At 39.5% G+C, this 26,283-nt stretch overlaps 1 protein-coding gene across 6 annotated transcripts in view; it reads right to left on the minus strand.

The window, feature by feature from the left end:
• The window catches only part of HELZ (helicase with zinc finger), an 84,162-nt gene that overhangs the window by 54,434 nt on the left and 3,445 nt on the right, over positions 1-26,283 (minus strand). For 2 of the 6 annotated variants that reach the window (XM_066332360.1, XM_066332358.1), the window contains exons 2-8: positions 12,716-12,943; positions 10,916-10,952; positions 7,464-7,588; positions 5,254-5,310; positions 4,395-4,443; positions 3,916-3,991; positions 573-771 (exon numbers count right to left, since the gene is read on the minus strand). In XM_066332360.1, the coding sequence (XP_066188457.1) occupies positions 573-771; positions 3,916-3,991; positions 4,395-4,443; positions 5,254-5,310; positions 7,464-7,588; positions 10,916-10,952; positions 12,716-12,925 (753 nt within the window). In that variant the 5' untranslated portion in view covers positions 12,926-12,943. Of the gene's footprint in view, positions 1-572; positions 772-3,915; positions 3,995-4,394; positions 4,444-5,253; positions 5,311-7,463; positions 7,589-10,915; positions 10,953-12,715; positions 12,944-26,283 lie in introns of all 6 variants that reach the window. The other 4 variants (XM_066332359.1, XM_066332357.1, XM_066332362.1 and 1 more) reach the window with 3 other exon arrangements.

Below are 26,283 nucleotides of genomic sequence, written 5' to 3' on the forward strand. Positions count from 1 at the left end.
CATCAATGCATCTTGCATGAAGTCCACTTTTTCCAGATTTTAATCAACAATAGATGGACTGAAAACTCCTTAGCATCAGTGGTAAGTAGAGCTGGTCGAATACCACAAAAAATGTTCTTTCTGCTTCCAAAGAGCTGCTGACTTTGATCACATCCATATCCCACACTCCTTGGTACTCAAACACTTCTGAGTTATTTGGGGGACTGGCTGTTCCTCATACCAGTGCCTGCAGCTGCAGGCAAAGAAAAGGAGCCACACACAAGAGTATTCCCCACTAAGCTGTGAAACCTTTATCATGGATTCTCCAGTTTAAGAAGTTCTGCCATCTAGTCAAGGAACAGGAACAATACCATGGGACTTGCCTGACCCATCCTACATTGGGAATAGTGAATATGCAAAATGAACAAGCTGTGATTAACTCACAAATCAGCCTAAGTCTCTTTGCAAGAAGACCTAGGGCAAGATGAAAGGGGAGCAAATTGGTTGGACAATTATTTGGCGAGGAGTGATTTGACCAGCCCTGACAGTCAGGGCCAAACCCAGGCACATAGAGAAGCAAGATATTTCCTTACCACTTTCTCAGGAGATAAGGAATTCATCCATTTCTCAATCAGGGTTTCCATGTAACTGCCTGAGCACTGCTTGTTCTCCTTCTGCTGTTTCAGTCGGATCAAGCGCGACGCGTATCGCTTCTGCCATTCCGTCAGCTCCTCCTGGGAATGGGCTGAGGTACACTGGGCACCATACCTGCAGATCCCTTGCTCTAAAAATCTACAGGAAAGAGAAAAAAACAGAAAAAAATTATGCCTTGAACTTTTCAGCTTCCAATTATTATTTTTTTAAAATAAAAATTTATCAAAATTTTACTCGTCAAGCCAGAAGGACATATGGACATTCTTGAAGTTTCTTTCACAAAAGTAAAGGCAGTTTAGTCCATGTGAACTGATTTGAAAATTTACATATTTATAGGGCATTTTCTAAGAGGGGCAGCAGCTTCTCTCATTGCAGAGCCCAGAAAAGTATATCAAATTTCTTAGAAATACAGGGGATGGGAGTCCTAAGAAATGTCCAGCTTTAAAGAAAACAGAATCAATGTTTGTACAGCAATTAACACAAGGAGATCACAGAGCATCCCTGAAATGACTAGGCACTGCATTAATATGCACAAAGTCCCCTGTTAATCAAGGGCAAAGGAAAGATGTAGCATAATTTCTTCCAGTGATTACATTATTAGCTGATATATAATCAGCAGTTCTTCCTGGAGCAACAGTGACATCACATGGTCCCTTCTACTAAGTACACCTACACAGAAACCTCTAGGAAAAGGTTTGATCCTCTTCTTTGGAAAGGGTGTATCAGTCTAAAAGGATCTATTCTTGCAGACACTAAGAATTTCTTAAAGAAATACATTTTCCACTTAGTGGCATGTGCTGATGCATTGAATTAATGCTATTCCAAAGGCCTGTATACAACTGAAGCATTCTAGTTCTCAGAATTTACTGCAAGTCTGGGCAAATGCCTGTATAACTTGGGAATTATTTTTATAATTTAACTTTGTATTATAATTGTAAACCACGAGGCAGCAGCTGCAGCCCCATCATTCTTCAAAACTGAAGCACTTAAAAAATAGATGACAAAACGAAAATTAAAAAGGAGGAGAGGTTTAAGTTCTGAAGCTACCAGGAGAGCACTGGTTATGCAGAATAAAATTAGGCCAGGAGACTGTTGTTTGCTTGTCTGTTTGTTTTGCAAAAGGAGACTATAAAAAGTTAATACAAACACCACGTATTTTTATTTCCACAGTACATGTGTTATATAATGTGAATTAAACTGTGAACTTTGAGCTGTGAGACAAAACCAAGACACACCTGGCTGTGACATGAAAACCTTGCAGCACAAGTCCCTGCACATCTAGGTCACACTTGCATCAGTGGCTATAATTTGATTTAGCACACACTTTTCCTTTAAGAAGTGCACTTCAAAGTTTGCATGCCCAAATTGTAAACAAAATGAATATGACATATAACACCATGTGGCTAAAGGCCTTCTCAAGCTGTGTTTCTTAATATATTTTAAATTAAAATGTTTTTTCTTGGCAGTCAATTTCAGTATTCTTACTGTCAATTTTCCAATTCACCACTGCATTAGAATGCTAAAGGACAATTATGATTTTCACTTCCTAAAGTAAATGGAGTGCAAGCATAAAAAACTGCTGACCTGTTCTTATAACCTACATTACAGATTTAAAATCAAGTGAGTTTCCTTTTCATTATTTAACAGGAAAGCGTATGACTTTAAAATTTGTCATCATTATACAGGTTTTCCAAGATCTCATTGTTCATATTTTTAACACTTTTTTTTCCCCTTCAATTTCACTTTCTTATTTAATACCTCCTGCAATTCCATAGCTTCATTATCTAGAATAAATATGCTGCACTCCTACTGCTTTATGGCACACAGGGGAAAAATCAGCCAGAGCTTCAAAAATTCATATTCAGTACCTGCAACTGCCTCCTCATAAGGCACTAAAATCTTCAGTCCCTGGTCAGAGCACTGCTGTTCACAGGGATTTGCTGAGCAAAGCACATCCTTCTCACTGGAAGGGTTAACAGTGTGCAGAATGTTTCAGAGCAATGGTAGGAAACATGGGATACATGTTACTCAACAAAAGATCACCACAAGCTAAATACTGTAAATATCTGCCTTTTTTTTTTTTTAATTGCTGAATAAGCACCAGACATGATTAAGAGTCAAGCAGAGTTGCCAAGATTTAGCATCTCTAGAAAATCATGCCAAAAGTAGCTCAAAATCAGCAATTCAGTCATGTCATTTAAAAAGCAGGTCAGAGCTTTTGAAAATAATTTGCATTAGTTACATAAATGGCAGGATCAAGTGCATAATGATGGTTCCTCCTCATATACATTTATATATTTTTCTGTAGAGCAATGACAATTAACACAATATTGGCCAGATGACTGGAAAAGACAAGGAGGAACACCAATACAAGCCACTGGATCTTCTCTGTGTATCTGTGTTTATGCAAAAGGAGAAATAATGAGATCTGATGGAAATTCTGGTATTTTTTTATCTGAAGACAAAGTCCACTACCAACAAAGTTCATTTATCAGCACTAACTTGACTGTGCTTCAGTCTGCTTACACTGCAGCCTGGGGAACTTTTCACACCTCTGAAATCATCCAAATTAGAAAAGGCAGGGGAGAAAGACAGATGCTGACTTGTCACTACAAAAATGCCCCTCAAACCCCTGTATTATAAAAACTGAGCCAGTGATTGCATTCTAGAAACTGAAGTGCTGCTGGATAAACTGACCCTTCCAAAAACCTGTGAACAGGTCAACTCCTCTTCTAACAGGCACCTCTGCTTTCCTGGCCCATTGCTCCTTGTGTCAGCAGGTAAATGAAGGAGGAACCCCTCTGCTCCCTTGGAGGGGGTTAACATGAAGAAAAGAGTTTACAGTTTCCAGAGGGTGCATTACCTTTTCCAGAGTGTGCAATACCTTTTCCAGAGGGTTTATTACCTTTTCCAGAGGGTTTATTACCTTTTCCAGAGGGTTTATTACCTTTTCCAGGGGCTGAATTACCTTTTCCAGAGGGTTTATTACCTTTTCCAGAGGGTTTATTACCTTTTCCAGAGGGTTTATTACCTTTTCCAGGGGGTTTATTACCTTTTCCAGGGGTTCATTACCTTTTCCAGGGGCTGCATTACCATTTCCAGGGGCTGAATTGCCTTTTCCAGGGGCTGAATTGCCTTTTCCAGGGGCTGAATTGCCTTTTCCAGGGGCTGAATTACCTTTTCCAGGGGCTGCATTACCTTTTCCAGGGGCTGCATTACCTTTTCCAGGGGCTGCATTACCTTTTCCAGGGGGTTTATTACCTTTTCCAGGTGATGAATTACCTTTTACAGAGGGTGTACTCCTCACTGCTCGTGACACCCCGGGGTGGGGGACGGAAGTGCCAACCATCCTGTGACCCTGCTGGGACACAAGCACAGCTATTTCACAATTCTCACTTTCCCAGTCAGACAGCAGCTGCTCAGAGATCCACATCTCTAAGCATCAACCCAAGGTGGACCTGAACACGGGCAAAATTACCCACCCCTCAAAAGTGATTTATAATCCATGACAAACTCCTTTAGAGCAGAAGTCATGAAGGTGAATTTCAAGCCATGTGCAGAACAGAGCAGGCTCTGATACAGCCCCCTGGTCAATAAACAGGAACTTCTGCCTCCAAATTCAGCCAACACTGAGATAATTCTGCCTCACCAGGGCTCATCACAACATTCAAGCACCTTTTTTACTTTAATGCAGTGCTGAGCATTCAGCAGGATCCAAGTCTCACCAGGAAATTATGTAGCTTTAAAATTGAGTTACATACCTTCCTCTAAATCTTCTACATGATATCCTGATGGTACTTTACCAGCTGCCTACAATTATACAAAAAAGCCCACAGTTACAAAGGAACACAAAACAATTTCATCAACTGCTGTCAAAATGGGTTTTAGAACAACTATTAAAAAATATCAATCATAAGTTGAAATTACTTCCAGTCACAAACCCTGCTGATAACAGGGATTCTGATAATAACAGGAATTCTGACAGGAACACCAAGTCAACTGGTTAGAAAAAACTTTTAGAGATTTTTACAAGACCAAATTCCACCCTGCAATCAACTTAATGTGGACTGCAGAAAATTCCTAAACACCAAAAACTAAACTGCATTGATAAGTCTTCCAGCTCTCACCTACATCAAGATAAAAGCTCAAATAAATAACTAAGCATAAGGAAAAAATGAGTGGGGACAATTTAAACAGCAGACATGAGAGTTTGACCTCCAGTACAATAAAAAAAAAGAAAAGGCTGACTGAGAAGGTATTTATACTACGTAAAAATTTCTGAAGTCATGTTTATTACTTCAGACTAATTTCCAAAAGAAATAAATACAATAGATAAATAAATAAATACTGTAGATCTAAATGCTTGGAATTCTTTCTATTTGCTACTTCAGGAATCAACAACCTGTTAGCATCATTTTTTTATTTTCTCATCCATCCTGCAAGACTGTGATGAAAAGTTCCTGAAGAGATCAGTGGGTAAAGAGCAACACACCAACAGAAACAATAACTTTTGAACCAGTTTGTTCCCAGTGAGCCTGGATCTCCTGGGACACATGGAAAGCAGCCCTTCAGCTGCTTCAGGCACTGCTCATTTTTTTCCCAATAATATCTCATTATTACCTCTGTTTCAGCAAGAAGTGTTTTCAGTCGTGTGAGATCTTTAGTTACCATCCCGTTCTGAGGGCAGAAAGAATATTCATTATTGAACACATAAACCTTCATTATGTGCATTAAAACCACAGCAGCCAAGTTCATTTCCCCCTCAACACCACGAGAAGGAAAAATGAGTCTGACTTAAAACACCAATTTTAAATGACACTAAATAAAACTGAGTAAACATGAAGGTAAAAAAGGGAATTCTACACTGGCCAAAATCAGCATTAGACTTACAGCAAGTATCAAAACAGGACAATTCAGGAAAGCACCATATTAAGAAGAACTTGAGGAAAAAGTATACCATAGCTAATGCAACACTTCAGCTCTGAGGAATTAATGTAACAATCTTTCAGTGCTGTTGCAGTGATGGATTAATTTCTTTTTAAGGATCTACTTTACAGATCACTAATTTCTGCAGCTCCATAATTCTTCCTGCTCTGATGTAGACTGTGTCATTTTTGGAGTTTCCCCTCAAAAGCAAAGATTAGCCATGTGACTAACTGCATAGCCAAGTACAACTGAAGGAAAAATCTCTCAAAACTGATTTTATGTTAAATACATAGGTATTTGTAACAATTTCACACTCTTATAAACCAAAACTTTGATTAAAGGAGCCCAGACCTGTGGGGTTTATTTCAATAATCTCTTGCAGAAATTTAATTAAGTGCTACTATATTTGTTAGACTTCTCCACATTCTGACTGTGCTACTGAGCAGGAGAAATGACTCTTTGCTGAAAACTTACACACCTAACAATCCTCACACTTAGCCTTTTTCCAAAATGATTTTTCACATTTTCAGCAGAAGGCTGAAAACTGAACTCGTTGAGCTTAAATGTATTAGAGTAAAAAAATGTTACCAAGAATCATTCTCTTAAACCACTGGGGAGGAAACTGGATGGATTCCAACTTTTCAATAAATTAATTCCAAAACTTTGTTTCACTTCTTCTTTCAGACAATGGCACAGTCAGTAAATCAGCTGCTGATTTTAATATTCGTACTGAAAACAACTGTGTCTAACAACCTAAAGCTTGTAAAAACCTCTCAAACCCTGCTTTGGGATGACACTCTGGAACTCTATACAAAGGTACCTTTATTTGCACAACAACAGCTCAAAACAAGGGCACTCCACATTCCCTGCAATAAGACTATTTTACTAATTTTTCCCAAAGGCAAGTTTCCTTCAACCTCACCAGGAATTTTTCAATGAAACATTTTTTCATTAGAAAACAGCTAAACAAAGAAAAAAAAAAAAAAAAAACCCTTTCTTTATGTAAAAATAGCCAGTGGCCGAGGGGGAAGGGAATTCAGGATACAGGCCAGACAGACAAACAGAACTCTCAAAAACAACCTCCTGATTCAGCTCAGCACCAAGATACAGGATCCCATCTCAAGGTAAGAGGTTCTCCTGCAGGTTTCTGATGTCACAGGTCACCTGCAGTCTGACCAAGCTATCACCATGGTTCTGGGTGCATTAAGACCAGCAGTTCACGCTGATGAACTGCCTATTTAACCCAGATTACAGAAATTAAAAGGACACTAGAGACTTACATATATGCCTAATTTCTCTTTATAGGTAGTCACATAAAAATCAGAAGTTACTTACACGTCTGGGGTTAAAAGCATCTTTACAAGTTTTAACAGTTCAAGGGTAAAATAGAAGCTTTGAACTCAAACCTTTATCTTCATCGTGAAATGCAAAGCTTTTTGGTTTTTTCCTGAAAAACTTTTTATGCTGTCTTACAACTTAGCACAGGCCACTTATTTAAAAGTCCAATCAATATTTTTTGTGCTTTAATGGATAGAATTCCTGAAGTCCATACAAAATGGGGGCAGGTACAATTTAGAATAAGCAAGCAAAAGTTTGAGATTTATATTATTCTTGTCAATCGCACAAATATGCAAATTTATTTTACATTCCCTGAGGATTCAGAGCCAACAATGAAAAAACTTTTCAAAATCACAACAACTCTGAAACACTGGTTATGCAACAACTTGGCATCCTGCTGATATATGTGTGCCCATATATTTATCTTTTCCACACAAATCATTTTGGTTGCAAACTGCCAGCGAAACACACGTCGGAAGTTTGTTATTAAACAGATTTTTTTTTAAAAAAGAAGGAAGTACAAAACTGTTCTTTTAAACCGTGTAGATTGCAGCAAACCCACTTACCAGTGATTCCCCCATCAGTGATTTGGAAAGAACATTAGACACAATTTGCAGCTTCCCTTTGAGATGCATGCAGCAGAGCACTGCCCGGAGAGATCCATCGCCCTTGGCCAGCCCCTCTCCCAGCACTGCAACACAAATCAGCCACTATTACCCTCAGCACAGCGTCCATTTCAGTCAAATACACATTTTTTCCTTCCCCCTCAACAAGAAAACAAAGTCTGAAACTCAGGTTAAACCCGTGGCTTGTTGGGTGTAAATTAAGTGTCGTGTGCTGTTGCCTAATATTGACTTGAAGCTTGTCTCCCACCAGCTAATAAATGCTGCACATGAGCTCCAAAAAGGTTGTCGTGTTCACATGCTAAAATAGACATCAATTAAATATGGGAAGGGTAAATTCAAATATCTGACACAGACACAAAGGACCTCCTCTCACAGAAAGGGTAAAAAAGAAATAGCAACCAACAACCTCTCAGTAACACAAACATGCTCAGGAAGATCCATTCATGCTCACAAAACACATGCCCTGTCGTTTCCAAAAATAGCCAACCTCCTCATGGGCAATTCCTGCTCCTCTAAAAGGCCTTTTATTCCCTTGTGCTGCAAAGTGTGGCATATAGGAACGATTGTCTGAGCCCAGAAATTTACAGGCTCCCTGGAACAGAAAAGTTTCTGAATGCTCCCGAGCCCAGGAGCAGCAGGCAGCAGTGCCAAAGAGACACTCTGTGAGCACTTGCAGCAGGGACAGGAGTTATTTCACCATACAGACGTGCTTCAGACAAGCTGCAACAACACTTAATCACACGTATTACCTGTCCAGAAAACGAAATGCCAGAGTGACTAAAAAGCTTAGCAAGCTAAGTGTGTGAATTGAAAAGAAGGCTGGACAGTTGTTTAAAATGAAGGAATTACAAAATAACTGTTATTGCAGGCAACATCAACATCTGTGTTTATACTGCTACTCATGCAGATGCAAAGAGCCCTCCTTAGTGCTAACAGGAATTCCACATTCACCACAACTTCAGGATTACATTTTAGAATAATCAATCCAAACTCCTCACTCAACAGACGTTCACTTCGTTAACAGAAATTGCATGAAAGGCTCAATAAATAAATAGTCCCACAAAACATTTAAATAAAAACGATTAGGCATCTCTTCAAACTGCAATGGTAACTAAATCCGTTTTTATAAAGTGCCTCAAAGATTAGTCTGAATTCACCACTCTGATAGTACAGACTACGTTGCCAAAAATAGAACTTACTTCCCAAATCAGAAGCAGAAGCCCCAAAAATAGCTTTAACATGTCTGACAGTCTGCTATTTTAATCTCAAAGATTAAATCTCCAATTATTACACTTCATATCACTATCTGCATAGTACCACCGAGCTAAAACAGACGGTTGCACAAAAAAACTTGCAACACATTAACCACTCTCTCTTCCAAAAGATTTGTGGAATAATTTAAGAGATTTTAAGTCGTCATCATTCCCTGTAACACTGCAAGCAGCATACTATAAAGAACAGGTATTTCTCCAGCTATTCAGAGTATACTGATCATTCAGGTTCAAGTAAAACCATCACAGCTGTGCAACATGTCAAGTCTTGTAAAAAGGCAGAACAGCAGCTTGAATAAAGCCTTGCCCATTATAAAAAGCTTGTGAATATCAAGGAGTGTGAGTATCAAGTAGTCCATGCCAAAGTTGTTTCTTCCCAACAATAATTCAAACACAAAACCAAAACTAAGACCTTCCAGGATGGTAAATGCAAATATTCTAAATGTGCTGGGCTACAATTGATAACCACACATCATGGAGAACTACAACCCAATCATCCATTCATGGAGTCATAAAAATATGGTATGTGTGTATATGTATATAAAAACATACACAACATTTTTATATACATACACAAATAAGGCATTAGTAAGTTCAAAAATGTCCTCAGTTTTAGATCTGGAAAACAGTATGTATGTGCAGAATATATTGGCATGAATAAAGTAAATTAACATTCATCTGGATGCTATTTCTTTGTTAACTAATACACATTTAAAGGCTGCTTTTTCTACTTAATTTTAAAAAATAAAATAGAGATCAGTGGTCCTGTTCCACCCACTTCTAAGCCTGTCCAGGGAGAGATGACAAGCAGTTACCATGACAGTTCCTTTGAGATACTGACAACTGACACACACACCAAGGAAAAGTTCCACAGATGAAAGTCACCCCTGTCCCCTCTGACAAACCCATCAGAGCTCATTGATGAGAACACTGTTCATTAAAAACAGCATTCTCCCTCCTCCCTCCTTCAACCATCATTCAGCTTTCCATGTCTCTCGCTTTTATTTGCCATCATAAAAGACAACTCTGAAGTTAGAATAATACACCCCTATAGCACACATCAAGAAGGTAAAAGAATTACTTTAAATATTTCAGACTATTTCAAGGATGGTGCTGATTAAGCAACAATGACTTTTTAAAGGTATTAAACTTTGATTTTACACCTACAGAAACCAAGTTTATTTTTCATAGTCAATTTTTATTTTTCTTAGTCAATTTACCAGCAGGCTCCAGAGACCCACAAATTCTCCAAACTATGACTTGCCTATCAGTGAAGACCCGTTAAAAAAACCCCAAAACAATATAAAATCCACAAACCCAGAAAGGAACAATTTAAAGATTATCATTGCTAGCATAGGAACGTCAGAAGAGATCACAGACTGTGTAACAAAACTGTGACCTGAAAAAACTTCCTTTAACATTCAAGAGGAGTTAAAGAATTAAAACCAAAAGGTGGCATCTACCCACCTTTTCTTTCCAAATCTAACTGATAAATTCTGTTCCAACACTTCCCAAACTCAGTCAGTTCTCAGCGAATTCTGAGTAATTTGTGTTGTAGATGAACAACAGAGGTTTAGTAAAGATGGTTCATTCCTTCAAAAACACCCAAACTGAACGAGGCAGTGACACATAAAAGACTTCAATGTGACACAGGGACATTGGGAAGCTTTAACAAATGTGCATCATCCTGATTTCCTCTGAACTAAGTCCCAAATGCAAACCCAAATATCCACCACGTCCCTGGGAAGAAAGGCAGAACATCAGCTGTCTCTGGGTCTTTATCTTTGTGAGAATCAGCCACTCTTCCTACATTTGTGCCCTAAAATAACTATGAGCCAAATATCATCACTGAGCCAAAGACATGTGTTTGAGTCCTAATACTTGAGTAAGAGGTGAAAAATTGTGAGACCTCTCTTAAGGGAAAGAAAAAAAAAAAAAAAAAAAAAAAAAAAGAGGAGGGGGAGAAAAAAGCAGAAAAAGTATTATAAAGCAGATACATAAGTTTAAATAGGAAAGAACCACTGTTAGCAAACTAACAAATCTGGGCATCAGTTTTAAAAATTCAGACAACTGACTGCAATTCATAACACTATGTAATAAAAAAAAAAGAAATAAGCATACCATGCCTACAGTCTTCATCTGCTTGCCCATACTTTTTCTGAAAGGTAAAACATGAAAAGTTTAAAAATAGCATTATTCCAGTTCGAATAAACAACTACATGCTTGAATTACAAGTTTTTTAAAACTTTTTAGAAACCATTACCTTGTCTTTTCCTGGGTGGAACATGTAAAGAGCATAAGTCACATGTCAATTATAATATAATTAATTCTTAGGATGCTGACTTTTTCTCAAATTCTCAGTTAATTCTTAAAATGCTGACTTTTTTTCTCAAATTCTCAGCACACGGACATTATAAAAGAGGAGCCTGAATGGTCAAACATGGGTGTGTTATATGTTTGTGGGCAGCTCACAACACCTAGGAAAAACATAAAACTTAACTTTCAAGATGCTGTTTATTTTTTAACCTTGCACTAATATAATTATGTTGAAATTTTAAGATATGCACGTTATTTTATTCTGTCTTTTCAGTAGTGATTTTAAAGATTATTTTGTTTAGTAAAACAAGAAGGAAAATTTGGATTGTTTTATAAGATTTTATGCATCTATAAAATTCAAGTCTTTAATAGGAAGGTTTTGATCTGAAGTATTTTTCCAAAGTCCCTGCAGACTCACTGCAACAATATCACTATGATCAACATCCAGATAGGTGCCTCAGAGGATTTTCAAAGAGCACTGTCAGAAATATATTAAATAATCCAAGCACCAATCTGCATATTGGCTTACAGAAATAATTCTGAGAGGTCAAGCCTGTGGTAACACAACTTGTATTATAAAAACCAACCTCACATATTTGTGAATCTCTTCCCCTGAGGAGCCATAACATAGGTTGTTTCTTCATTTCAGAGTTTTCCCAATTCTTGTTTTGGACACTGAACAGTCCAATCCAGCTATTTATTTGAAGAATGCTTAAAAACACTCCCTTAACCAGATGGGCAAGATTTGCATTAAAGCTGCCCAGCAAGGTCTTGTGACTTGGCCCAACTTTTTCCACCTGGTTTGAAACTGTTCCTACTCAATACATGAAGATTTGGAGTGGACAAGGCCTCTGTAAATATATGATAGCATTTCAGAAAGGTGAGAAAAAGCAGGTTGCAGGTTTATTCTTTAGCACTGAAATGTCCTTTCCTTTAAGAAACTGTAGTTGTGATGCTTTAAAGGAAGGACACAATTTTGGCAATTGCAATTCACCTGTATTTCAGGGTAATGCCTCTCACTTTGCATTTACAAACCTTTACAAGACCCATTTTCACCTTTCCACTAAATATTAGGCAGAGTCTAAAAGTTACATCTTTCACCAGATATGCTCTAGCCTCGCCCTGGAAAGCTGGAATTAAGCATTAAAAGACTAATTTTAGGTCTGTGCAAATGGAACTAAAGCAGGTATGAACCAGCTACCTAGATTCTGGCATTTCTTAACTTTGTTTCTTGAGTGGTTTTATTTAGTGGAAACTTTAATTTCACGTTGTTAAAAGATAAGGTAATTTGGTATGTAATTCAGCATATGTACCCTAAACCCAGCTATTCTGCCTTCCTGGAATATATATTTTAAATGTTTCAAGTATTTTTTTTCTTATTTGTGTAGAAAACTGTGATTGAGACCCAAACCAAGAGGTTCCAATCCTGAAAAATAAACGGATTGAGGAGAGCTACAAGACAGAAACCTCATAGATGCTACAGCAAGAGGGATTCTGTGGGCAGAGCAACACGCCAAAAATGCTGGGTTATAATTAAATCTTGACAATACAAGATATTTGACTTTTCTTTCCAGTTCACTAGATACTATAAAGAGTCACACTCACAAGTTGTAAAAAGGAAGCAATTCTATACAGAAGAGTCTCGATTTTGATGCGGTCGAGTTCTGCCTGGCAGGGCTCCAGGAGGTGAGCTGGGGGGTACTGGCTGAGGGAAAGGAGAGCCTCTGTGCAATGCTTCACTGCCACTTCATAATCCTGCTGCTTAAGGGATTCACATGCTTGTTCACATGCCTTCTCTGGTCTTCTGTCTGCCATGACTCAGGGACAGAAATCCTGGAGCGGGGGCAGAGGGGACGATAAAACGTTGGTTAGCTGTGGAATGGCACTGACAACTTGCCAACCAACTTCCATTCCCGTCTCAAGGTGCTGGATCACATCCCCCTCGTGCTGTGCCAGCCACATTTCCTCAACCGAGCCTCTCACTAACTCCTTTCTTCCCAGGCTTTTCTCCATCGCTCCCAGCTCTGTTTTGATTCTAATTCAAGAAGGTACTTAAAGCCCACGACTGATTTTCAGAATGCAAGTAGGGGTTCCAAATGTTCGAGTCAGCATGGATTTAAGCAGAGGCTTTTGGGTCTTCGATGGCGACACAACCTTTGCTTTGGGAGGAACACAACTCATCCTTTAAGTGCTGTCTCTGAGCTTGCAGCCATCAACTCCACACCACCTTCTCTTCCAAGCACTTCTCACCTACACTCGGGAGGAGGATTTGTTTCCTCTGGGTGAATCACAACAAGGATGGACAGGGAAGGGCAGGAAAGACCAGAGGATCAACAGCAAACCAACCACTTGCCTCTTCCTTCTGCTGCTTTAGCTGCATTTATGGCTGAGAAAGTCTGCATACCCCTGCCACACCAACACCTTTGTGCAGAACTTCTGAAATCATTTTAAAGTAAGTACTGGGGGAGGATTGAGACAGTTATTAAAAAAAAATCTATCCACAGACAGACATTATCTGCCAATAAACTAAGACAAATGCTTATCCACATCTGAACCAGCAGCAGAAGAGTAAAGCACTTCTATAAACCCTGTCCACATTCTCCCTTCATTGACATATTTAAATGCATGATACATATCCCTAGAGACACTGTGCATTAAAGCTGACTTCACAAAAATGGGTTCTGATAACTGAAAGAGAGAAAATCTTAAGAGTTCTCATTTTTGCTTTTAGCAAGCAGCATATTGTCAATATTTGTAATTAGAGATTAACTATTAAAATTGTCTCAAATACTTTTAGTCCGCTTTAAAAAAGCACTGTTAAAAGCTTTCTTTATACCTAGTATTTTCAGATTTTCAACAAAAGGTAAAGTAACTTCAAGAATTTAAAGTCAAATAAATGCATTTTCCTCATATAAAAAACATCATTACCCCACTTTTCCCATCAACACCTGCCTAAGCCAACATTCAGAAGAAATGTAAAGTGTTTTCATATATTGTACAACATAGTGTCCTATGTGCTCCCTTCTATTCTGAAATTTCCATTCTGCATCAAAATAATTACATGAAGGAATACTGATTTTTCAAGACTTAAAACAGCTTTCCTTTTACAACACTGATATAAAAATCTCTCATATACAACAACAACAAAACACCTTCTCTAAAATGAAGGAACATAAGCATGAATATTTTGCAGTTATCTTGGTATGAACGTCTGATGTGTGCCTCTTTCTTAATAACAGCCTTACAAACTATTACCTCATTCATCCAGATATTTCTTTTTCTGCTAAAAATAAGTCATCCTTTTCAAACAATAGGAACAGGCAAGGAGGTTTTGCATTTCCATACATATGAGTAAATTCATTCATGAGGTAATTCTATTAAGGATTCTGCTGGATCACTTCAGCACGTATTTCCAATTACATAAATGTTAGGTATTCTTAAGCTGTGTATGCGAGGATCTTTTCTAGATACAGCTAAAAATTGCCCTGGTTTCCACTGCACTACCATTTTAGGCCACTGTGTATTTCACAAATGTAGGATCTGCTGCCACAGTGACACAACAGTTAATTGATGTTTTTCTCATGTACATTCTGTTTTCCTCCTAAGGGACTGAAAACAGAGGACTCCATGAACTCTGCTGTACTTCTGATTTCCTCACTTCCTGGCTGACATATAACCAAAATTCCTTTGACCAAAAGGCTGAGCAGGGCTTCTGTGTGTTTATTCCCCCCGAGCTGATTAAACACAGATCCCATCCTCAGTGACCTGGCCAGCAGAGCTGACACATTTGAAAGCCCTTCTCCTCCAAGAAGGCACCAAGTAAAAGACAAAGATGTTCCTTATCAATTGCCCCGTGCTGACTGGTTGGAGAAACACAGAACTCATCTGTTTCAGAAGCTGGATTTTACACAGCCAGCAGTGCCCACACAGCTTCTTTGGTCAATTTGAAGACTCCAGAGCACTTCAGAGGACATAACTGACCCTGAGCAAAATCCTGTGAATTAATTGGAAACAAGAGCAGTAAGGAGCAAGCTGTTGGATAACTGGCTAAACTGAGTCCCACCAATGATATTTCAGTGTAAAAAATCCACTGAAATCACAGTGCACAGGATACACTGATAGATAAGGAGCCACTGCAGTGTAAGTTGTTTGGGAAAAAAAAATCAAATTATAACAAACAAAACCAATACATAGAAACATACAGAAACAACAAATAGAAAATGATGTACTCAGGCTCTCAGATTTCATTTCCATCCCATCTACAGCCATACATGAGACTCAAACATGCACACTGATTAGGCATTTGTACCATCTACCTCAGACTCCAATCCAGGTGCTCTAGACTGATCCTTGGAGACCACTTGACTTTTCCTATTTTTGACTTCAGAAACCTTTTTTTCCTAGTTTTGGTACTCTAAATCAGCAACTGAGACTTGTGAACGTGAATTCCAACAACCAATTCTTAAAATCTAGTCCATTAAAGTCCCTGACTTCCCTACATTTGAAGTCATTCAGAGCAGTTGCTAATTCCCAGCAGGAGCAGGGGTGTGACTGTTCCCCTCTGCTGATGCCTCACCTCAAGTCCACCAGGAGAGGTTTAGGTTGGATATGAGGACAAATTTCATCACTGGAAGAGTGGCTAAGCATTGGAATGGGATACTCAGGGAAGTGATGGAATCACCATCCCTGGAAGTGCCCAAAGTACAAGTGCACCCCACAATATAGAGCAGGTGGCACAGTGGTATTTGGTCAAAGGCTGCACTCAACATTCGAGGTCTTTTCCAAACTCAAGGTATTCATGGAATCATTCACAGCCAAGGAGAGAAGGTACTTGGTAAAAGAAATTTATTTTCAGTTCTACAGATCTTTATTTTCAAGATTTCAGGCATAAAATTGGAATTTCTACATTCGCTCTGAGAGTGGAATTTATTACAGATTAGAACTGAAAGCTGAAGTGTCACAAGGCCTGTGCTAGATTCCCAACTCTCTTTGCAAAACCGAGCAAATTACTTATGAGCTTCACTTCTGCCTGCAAAACTGAAATTAAAATACTAACATGTAACAGAACAAACATCAGGATCATTCATTTTCTCAAAGAGACTTGGAAAACCATATGCCAAAAGAGTTCTAAATTCAATTCTGAGGAATAATTTATCCTCTAGCGAAGTTTAACACATCTTCAAAATATTTAAGAACCAGTAAAGAGGATTATTCCCACCACCTGAAGTTGCATATCTAAAATAGGTGGACATACCTAAGAAATTATATATATAAACATATAATCTGGCCTCATACTTTGTACCATAAAAAACCTCCTGCCCTTAAGTAGAAGAGAACTTACTGAACTTGCATTTCATTGAAAGCCAAGTGGTACTCAGCTTATCTTCCACAAAATACTATTTCAAAGACCTGGTTAGTTCCAACTGGTGCAACTTAAACCTTGGTGGCTTTTACAACTAACCATGACTTTTTTTTTTTTTTTCCCTCCCCTACAATTAATGATTTTCAGGCTCAATATTCCTAATGAGTACTCCACCTTCTTGCCAAAGGGGTTTTGTAAGCAAACATGAAAAGAGTAACTTAAACCCAATCTCCAAATGAAGCTGCAGATTTCCCCTCCAGAGCTGCAGAAGGGACAGCCTGAGGAGGAAGAGTGATAAACAACGTGATGCACACAGTCATTTATTCCCAAGCAAACACTACGCCTGCTCGGTGCACAGGAGCCTCTGAAGAACTACTCCACAGTCTGATGAGTCCAACTTCAAATTAAAATCGATGTAGGAGGAGAGAACATCATGGACTAAAATTCCAGTGTTTCACAGCAGTTTAACTCATAACTGTGCGCTTCCATGCTCCACGTCTCCCTGACGTGTCCCATGGAATCAAAGGGTCCATACACCAAGATAATAATAAGTTAAAGCATGTGACAGTTCCTAAAAAAATTTCAAACAGATGCTTTTTCAATTCACTGTAAAGCATCTAGCCAGATAACTCTCGCTGTACTTCATAAACAAACAGATTAGAGGGCACAATGCTGCTCCTATTAATGTTACTGGCAAAATTCCCAATGTCTGCCAAGACAGAAGGATCAGATCCAAGGTCTCGCATGCCAAGCTGACAAACAGTAGACAAGTCAGTAAATATTTGCATATTTTAACCAAACATTAACATCTCTTGTAAAGATTTATGCTAAAGCAATGATGTTCAGCTTGCAGTCCTACAGTGAGACTGGTAGGGATTTACTGTCAATGGAATTTTCTTCAGGAGCCCCATCCTGGGAATGGCCGAGTGAAGCGAAGGAATGAGACCCGCTGCTGTGGGGAACACGCAGGGGAAGAGCCCCTCCAGCTGCCTCCCATTACAACCCAAAACCCTCCCAACAGTTCTGCTGAGGGAAATAAGCACAAAATATTCCTTGCCAAGGCCATTGGGCCGTGTCCTCCTGCTGGCAGCTCGCTGTCCTGCGGGAGAGGGAAGCAGGAGATGGATTTGCCCTTCCATTGCCTGTTGTGGTCAAGCTGGCACAGGCTCTGACAGAGAGCAGGGCAGGAATTCCACTCCTCCTGTCCCTCTCCACACAAACACAAGCACTCTGTTCCCCAACCCTCTGGGATTTTTCAGCCCATGTCACAGGCTGGAAAAGCTGGCCACCATGCTGGGGAGAAGTTTTAAACACGTGATAAATTGAGGCAATGCTCAAGAAGAGACAGCTGGTTTATCAGAACTTCCCAGCAATCCCTTTTAAGAGCAAGAAGAGACCTACTAGATTCATTTACAAGGCTGGCTGCTCTGTCCTTCCTCAGTAACTTCTCAGCTTCAAGTCAATTGGAACTGAATTTCCCAGAAGTCTGAAGAGTCTTGAAGATGCTGCAGGTTTCATGAAAAATGTGTAACAAGACAGATAACAGACCCAGGGAAAGGTTAAGTTATAACTCAGCCTCTTGCTGATACCAAGACATCAGTTACCCCATCAATTACTGCCACGTGCTGCCATTTACCATCAAGAGATGTAGCGAAGTATCACTCACCAGTAAAAGAAAAGTCTGATTTATTTTTCTTGCCCATAACAGTCAATGCCATAAGCTGCATTCATCAGTTTAACTGCTCCAGGATCCATCCCACAGTCTCCAGGTTTCACTAAAGCAGAGTTTCCAAACTTTTTAGACTACAGCCCCAAGCAGTGCACATCTCATCCCTTTCTCAAAGTTGCTATTGGTAAACTGAGATGTAAGCAATTCACACATCAAAAATTTATTATTTCCATCGTATATCCAAGTAATACTTGGGAATTCACAAAGTTGGTATGGCTACAATCCCTCTGATTAACAGTTTCCCTCTCACTTCAAATTATCACCAAAAAGGTGACACAATACTTTAGTTTATACACTGGAAAGATCCAGGGTGTAAACTGAATTAATATATTGAATATGACATTAAAAAGTTGGCTACTGTGAACATGTCAACATTACAGTTAGAAATCATGGGCCACTGGAATTCAACTATCAAAACTCTGCAAATAAACCGCATTTGTTGGTCCACACACTAAAAGAGTGAAGAGTACCTCTGTCCACTGTTGAATCATTTTATGGAGCTGCTCTGGCATCTCCTGTGATCCCATCTTAAGGCCTATCTGCATCTCTACATGTCAATTGGTTTTCTATTATTACCAAATACCACTAAAATACCTTTAAATCAGTAAAATAAAATTAAATATCCATTTAATTTCCTTACCTATTGTGGTAAAATAACCCAATCTTTGCCTTGAGACAAAAAAATTAAATAACCCAAACCCCCTTTATTCAAGCCTCCAGGATGGAATAAAATAGAGCTGCACAAAATACAGAAATGACTTAGAGAGACATACAGAAAAAAATGCACTTTCCTAGTGTCATGACACACACATCATAAATGATCCCAGTATAAAAAAATCATTTAATAAAATGAGAGTAGATAACGACAGTGCACTCTGCCAACATAACAGAGAGGAGAAGGATGGTGCATCTTTCATACCCAGGGTGCAAGAAAGAATTATATGAAAGGTGCTTTTGGCTTTGTTTTTTCTTTTAGGACAAATGAAAGAGCAGAGATTTCGTGCACTCATTTATTGCAATTATGGCTGAAGTCCGTAATAGAAGTTAAGGAGTTCTCAGAAATGCACTGCACACCTTACAGAACAAATACAAAAGCCTCCACCCTTGAGAGAGGACAATCTAATCAGTTTTCTGAAGTAACCAAATTACTTTGGCTAATGTTGTACAACTCCAGGCAAAATGATCCTACTTTCAATTCCAAAAATGATGTTAAATCTGAAATGGAGCATACAGAATGAGGCAGGCACATCTCAAGGTTTTCTCCTATAGCATACCAGCAGCAAGAATCCTGCCCCAAGGCCTCTGAGGAACATGATATCCCTGTTTGGGGAGGGGAAAAAGGGGAAAGAAGAGGTTCATGATGCCCTGACCCCTAAGTGCTGAGCCTTATCCTTCCACACTGAAAACTCAGAGACAACACCAGAAATGAGGAGGGCCAGTGATCTCTGGCCACGTAAACGAAGCTTGGAGTCAGATCCTGTAAACTTAAAGTACAGGATAAACACAACCACGTTCACTGAAAAAGGAACAAGAGCCTGTGGGTGCTTTATCACTCACATAACAGAGGCAACTGAGATTAAGAGCAAATGCCTTCTGCATCTGGGTCCTCTGCAGGCTTTAAACCGCTTTACATACATCACAGATAGTACAAGTTACATTTTTTTTGCATGCCAGTTATGACTTCAGTACAGACTACTAAGTGATTATTAACACTTTATTACCTTTAGTAATCTCTTTATTTTCATTTTGGAAATAGCAGCAAAAGGACAATCTGTGCAGCCAGCAGCAGCAACACTCAGACATGGACAGACTGGCTATCTTTGGCTTAAAATCTGGAAATAACTCATGGCCTCAGCACTCGCAAGCACCCCATCCACCACATCCCTAATACCTTCACATCCTGCCTTTAAAAAGATCCTTTTTCACACAGCTGTCTGAAAACATCACCTGTCCTGATGAAACTAAGCCAAACACCCAAAAACTAAGAAGAAACTCAGAAACCAAGCGAGTCAAAGCACTGCATCTAGGTGACGTGCTGCTGCTGTCTGAAAGCCACTCACAGCAAACAGATACAAGGTTCCTATTTAAACAAAGCAAATATATACACACATATCGCATTCATTAACTTCACAGAACAAACACTGGGTCGTAAAGTTCAATACTCTGAGGTTGTGTGAGGACAAAAACATCTGTACAAGCTGATGCTGGCCTCCTGTGTGCCTGCATTATCATGATATTGCCTGTAAGTGTGTTAGTCTCAGAGCACATTTTCCAAGGGCTACCTGGTGAAATGAGTGGGCAGAACGGAGGCTGCTCCTTAATGGATATCCAGTGAAATACTTCAGCACAGGGCTTGAGGCTTTATTTACTGCATGCCACTCAAATCTCATTCAAAAGACAGCATTTGAATGTTTTCATTAACTTTTCAGTAATGCCTACAATATTGCGACTGACCACTTTACGAGAATTAAGAAAATATCTTTGCCATTCTGACAATATTCCCATTTTACAGAGAATTCAGATAAGAACACACAAGGCAAAAGTTTCTATAAACTTCTTATATTCACCTTAAGAGCTGTAGAAGTGATTTCTCCCCGTTGTGCTCTGCCTGTACTGCACAGCCCTTTGACATGACCAACACAGAGCACCTGGTGTCTGCAGAGTGACTTCAGAGCATCCAGCCTTTCTCTCTCTCACAACATGGGAAAATTCATTACAAATACAGAAAATGAAGTGTAGCAAAGATGAGGCTTAAGTAGGATTTGCCTTCTCCATTTTTGCTATTCCCTACTCCATTTCAGAAACACTTTCTAATTTATGCAGATAGCAAAACTGTATTCCAACAAACAACTGTATTAGCATTATAAAATAAATCATCTGTACCCACACTGCACAGCCTTCCTTCTATTTCTATCGAATAATAATATTTTTCAATCTCTTTCTTCTCATTCAGCCACCCCCATCTCTCCATTTATTGTACATAATTCTGCAAAAATCTGCATTTTGCACCTTCTGTTTAAATCCAGTCGCTGCTTCCTCTGCGCTGCAGGAAGGTAGAGCTGCAGAGGGATGAGGAACTTGGGATCAGGAGAAGAGAAAGGGAATTTTCTCATTTTTATCCAAAAATCACACCAGGGAGGAATGCAGGAGCCCCAGCCTTCAAATTACAGAGAAATCCTGTTTAGCTGAGGCTGAAGCATATTCACTGCAGGGATTATCTTTTACATTTGTACTTAATGCTGATTTGACCAACGCCGAGAAGATTTTCACAAGGTTGCTCACAAGCACATCCTTGGCAGAAACATTATACAATAACACATCTCAACTTCTCACAAAGCAGCACTACAGTTCATTAGATCATTTCTTTTCTAATTCATCACAAACACAAGAAAGTACTTTGCCCAAGTTGTAGAAAAGATGGAATCGTGTTGGCAGAACCTTTCTCTCCTCGACAGCACCCAAAAAGTCAGACTATGAAAGACACCTACCATGGGAAATTTCAACCCAAATAATTAAAATCTGGCAAGCAATAACCAAGTGAAATGAGGAGTATGTCACAGTAAGCATCAGGTAACATAATAATAGGTGGTGCTTCTGCCCCACCTAAAGTTTTTGGCTCCTTCCTAGAAAATCTTTACGTAAACAATCTTTCACAATAACTGGTTAACAACAGGAGTTGGTAACCTCTGTGCTCACACCACTTTTTGAGAATAGAGTTTCTCACACTTAACCAAGGTGAGGGCATTTTAACTGAGGCATTGTCCCATGGTTACCATTTTATCCCCATAACAACATCACCAATTACTTACTTTAAAAAAAATGCATTAGAAAAGTAATTTAATCTTTGCTTCTCTTAATGAAATTTGCCAGAGAAAAACAAAGGGAAGAACCAGCACTGCACAACCAGCCAGCTCTACATAGAACCTACAAGACTCAAACTCAAACACACTTCACAGAACAATATCCACATTCTAAAAGCTGGTTTAAACATCCCAGTCCACAGCTTTCCAAACCGTGCCTTACTTGTGTCAGAACCTCTCTTCTCAACCCTTGACTAACAGAACACAGCCTGGTTCCTGTCTTTGCACTAGTGTTTGGTAATAATTTTGACGAAACAATGAACACTACTCATCTTAAGGACCTTCCCAGTCCTGCAGTTCCTAATATTGTTCTCCTCTGAGTCATGAGGTCGTGCCAGAAGTCCTCTCTGAGAAATGTCTGCTCTGTGATACAGTCACATCTGTGTCGATGTGACTAAACGTGTCACAGCATTTCCAAAATGCCAAGCGAGTGCCAAACTGTGCTCCCAAGGAATGCAAAGGGGAGTCAAAGATTCCCAAGCATCATTTCAACACAGGACACATCTCACGAGATCTACAAATATATTTCAGAAGTTTAAATGCAAAAACACGTCGCAAAGTTCCCCGGTGCTCACTGAACCTACCACTCACGCAGCAATGTCTGCAGAGAGCACTTGACCATGGTTCATTTGCCAAAATCACCAATTTAATCAGGCTCAGAGACAGAAACAAAATTAGCAGTTCCTAACTCTAAGTCTCGTGTTCAATTCGCAGCTTCATCTAATACAGCTGTATTTGGATTTCAGAACTAAAAGTGTTTTTAAACTAGGAAATTATTTATCACAGCACATTCCCGTTTCAAAAACCCCATGCAAATTCTTCTCCACCCCCAGCAGCTCCAAAGCTCAGTGGCTCAATCCACATTTTCTCTTCTTAACAGGATATTGTAGCAATGCTGAAACAGTCTTTCCTCAAACGTCAAACTTCCACACCAGAACTTTCTCCACTCCTGACATGACCTGATACTGCAAGGCAACACCTCCTGGGAGCAGATCTACCTGAAAAGCACAGCTCTCATCCCCAGGGCAAGGGCAGATGCTACAGGTATCTATCACAGTTTTATCATGGTTGGATAAATGGGGAAAAAATTAAAGCCCCAAGTTCATTTGCTGTTTGAAATGCAAAATATGAATTACTCCTCCAATCCGTTCAAAAGGCAGAAGATAGTAAAAGATCTTCAGGCTGAGTATCAGGTACATTGCACAGGTCACAAACTGAGCACAGGAATCAGCCAGAACATTGTGGCACAAAACAAATTTCTTTCAATATACCTCAGCCTTCATTGCAGCCTTATAATGAAGTTCAATTTATTATAGTAGTGAATAACACTGTGACTGAGTTTTTTGTTAGGCATTTACACAGCGCTCAGCACAAAAGGGTCCCACCGTAACAGATTTAATAACACAATCATGCCACCCACAGATCCTCCAAACACATCTTTCCCCAAACCATGCCTATTATGTAACTGTACGTGGTATTTTTGTGCACAGTTTTGAAAGTTCAAAGCAGTAACCAACCCTCCACCTCTAAAAACTGCTATCTTGGTTGTAAATAACCTTTGAAATTCATTTTTACATGACCGTGCTTCAAATACTTCAAATAAGCCTCGTTTGGTGAGTTGTCTTGTAACTCTGTATTTTAATTACATTAACTTTTCTGCTTAAGGATAATGCTTTTATAATGTCCTTGTTTCCTCTCCTCAAATGCCTGACTATGGTAGTACCAACAGGTTCAATTTTTAGTCTCTTTCAAGAATAGAAATATGGGTTCCCAAGTTCTTCCCCCACAGCAAACCCCACGAGTGACACCACACCGTGCATCCAGAGCACATTTCCCAATGGAACTCGCCCTCCTCCTGCCTTTTGAAAGGAACATCAGTGATTCAGTCACGTATCTGAAACCCCACTCAAAGATCTGCATCAGCAGGAATGAGCAATGATCCTGCTGTGGTTAAAGCACAATCCTGACAAAACTCGGGAAGCAGAGGAGCGGTGTCTGGCCCAGCCAAACAAACACAAACAAAGCTACAGCCAAGTCAGAGCAGTCAGCTCAACGACAAAACAAATGTCCTGCACCATTCCAAACGTGTGAGTGGCTCAAGACACGGCCAGAGCACAGTTATCCCAAAACCATTCCCACCAACAACTACAATCAGAAACATCACTGCAATAAAAGACCCACAGCACTGTGTTAGCACACGTTCCAAACTCTGCAGAAAACTTTCCCCTCAGTGACCTCCCCATGTAGATAATGAGGGAAATCCAACAAGTTCTGGCTCCCAGGACAGCAGAGGAGTGGATGCAAGGCAGCTATCCTGGCTGGTCCAGCACTGTTTGGGAATCCCAGCTGAAGGGGAATTTAGTTGAGACCCATGAAGGAACATTACCTGAGAACAGAGGCCAACTGCCCATCCCTGTCCTCCCAAAATTACCCCGGGACAAAACAAAGTTTTCACTTTAAAAAAAAAAATAGAGATTACCTTACATGAAGTGAAAAGATAACAGAGGGGAGAAGTGTTATTTTACACACTGCCAAAACCACTACACTTTTCATTTGTGGCATTCTCCATTTATGATGTCCACAAAGATTTGTTACCTTCTTGGTTTGCTGAACCACTAAACATTTTCCAGCAAATTAAACACTTGTGCCACATTACTAACAACCAAGATTCTCAAAAGCAGCTCATGTTTCAGATTTCCCTCTTGCCAGTGGGGTCTGAAGGGCTATGAAAGACCTTTTAAGCATATTTAAGCACCGTAATTTTTAGTGTTTTGATGAATACAGTATTTTTGCTATATATAACTATGGGGGGGGAAAAACCCAGACCGTGAAATTCACAGACTGAAAGATCATTTCTAAGTAACACTTACCCTAACTACCATAAAACCAGCTCAGAGGAGTCCACACAGTGCTCACATTTCCATCCTTCACTTCCTGCCGCCGCAACATTCAAAATTTCATACCAAACACAAACCTACTGTTATTTTTCTTCCAACATTTCATCATTAGAGCTCCAAGAATCACTTGCCTCGCTACTGCTTACAAACAGGAGCATGGAACTTACTTCCCCAAACCACACAGAAGCCAAAGATTCAACACACTCACCTCAGACACATCACTCTTCATGCAAGTGAGATTTCCCAGGACTAACAGCAACAAGTGGTAAAACAGCTCCCAGTCCCATCTCCAAAACAGATCTCTAAAGAACATCACCTACAGAACTTCTTGCCATCAGCTCAGCTGCACTGTGTATCCACTGCTTCTTGGAAAACCTGTGTGGTTCAGAGCTATTAATTCCAAATTACCTTCCTGCTACAGTTCAAGCCTTCTAACATCTGACAAAGACTCGGTGCCACCCAGAAAACCTGCCAGTTTCTACTCATTTGGAAGCAGGATGGGGCCACAGTCACCACTCAAACTTGTAGCCACAAAATGGAACCTCTCGGTGTAGTAAAATTACATTTAAGGAGGAAAAAGATTGAAATCTATCATTTTGTATCTGGCTTTCCTGTAATAAGGCTGTAATTTGGTACTATGGAAGACTCTGAGAAAAGACTGGATAAATAACCAGTCCATTTCTCATTTACAACAACGAATTTGCATAAAAAATTATAGAGGAATATTTGGGTATTACGTTATGGCTCCATTAAGTATCCCTTGACTTCAACTGGCAGAGCAATAGAAATACAACAGAAAAACAAATTCTCACCCATGGGTAATTACAATCTCACTGCTTAAATTCCCAATCCCTCCTTTTCCTACAGTAATATTCACTTCCCTGTGTTTCTCAGACCTAAGTGACTGCTCCTGTTGGAAGCCTCATGTTGTGAAGATTCGTGTGAAGACAGAAGCTCAGTAAGCAGGACTCTTCTGCAAGAAGGAACCTGAGTCACACATCAGTGTCACCAGAATGAAATCCCCAGAACCTGGCCTGCTCCTGTGGAGCAGCCTCTGACCTTGCAGACTCCAAATTTCTCTGTCTATGAAGTTTAGTTCTTTTCTCCCACCCCAAAACATTCGGGGAAAACAAATGTTTATTTTCCCAATCAGTATCTCCAGAAGACCAAGCATTCCTTCGGATTTTTTTTTTTTATTCCATCCCAATGCTGTGTGGAAACTTTTGAAAAACCAGTCTCTTTTACAACATTCTCTCTTTCTTGTTGAGAAAGAATGGCAATCACAGAAGTCTGCACTAAGGAGAGGAAGAAATCCAACATATGAA

Source organism: Sylvia atricapilla, chromosome 18 (genome assembly GCF_009819655.1).
Source record: "Sylvia atricapilla isolate bSylAtr1 chromosome 18, bSylAtr1.pri, whole genome shotgun sequence".
NCBI lineage: Eukaryota > Metazoa > Chordata > Aves > Passeriformes > Sylviidae > Sylvia > Sylvia atricapilla.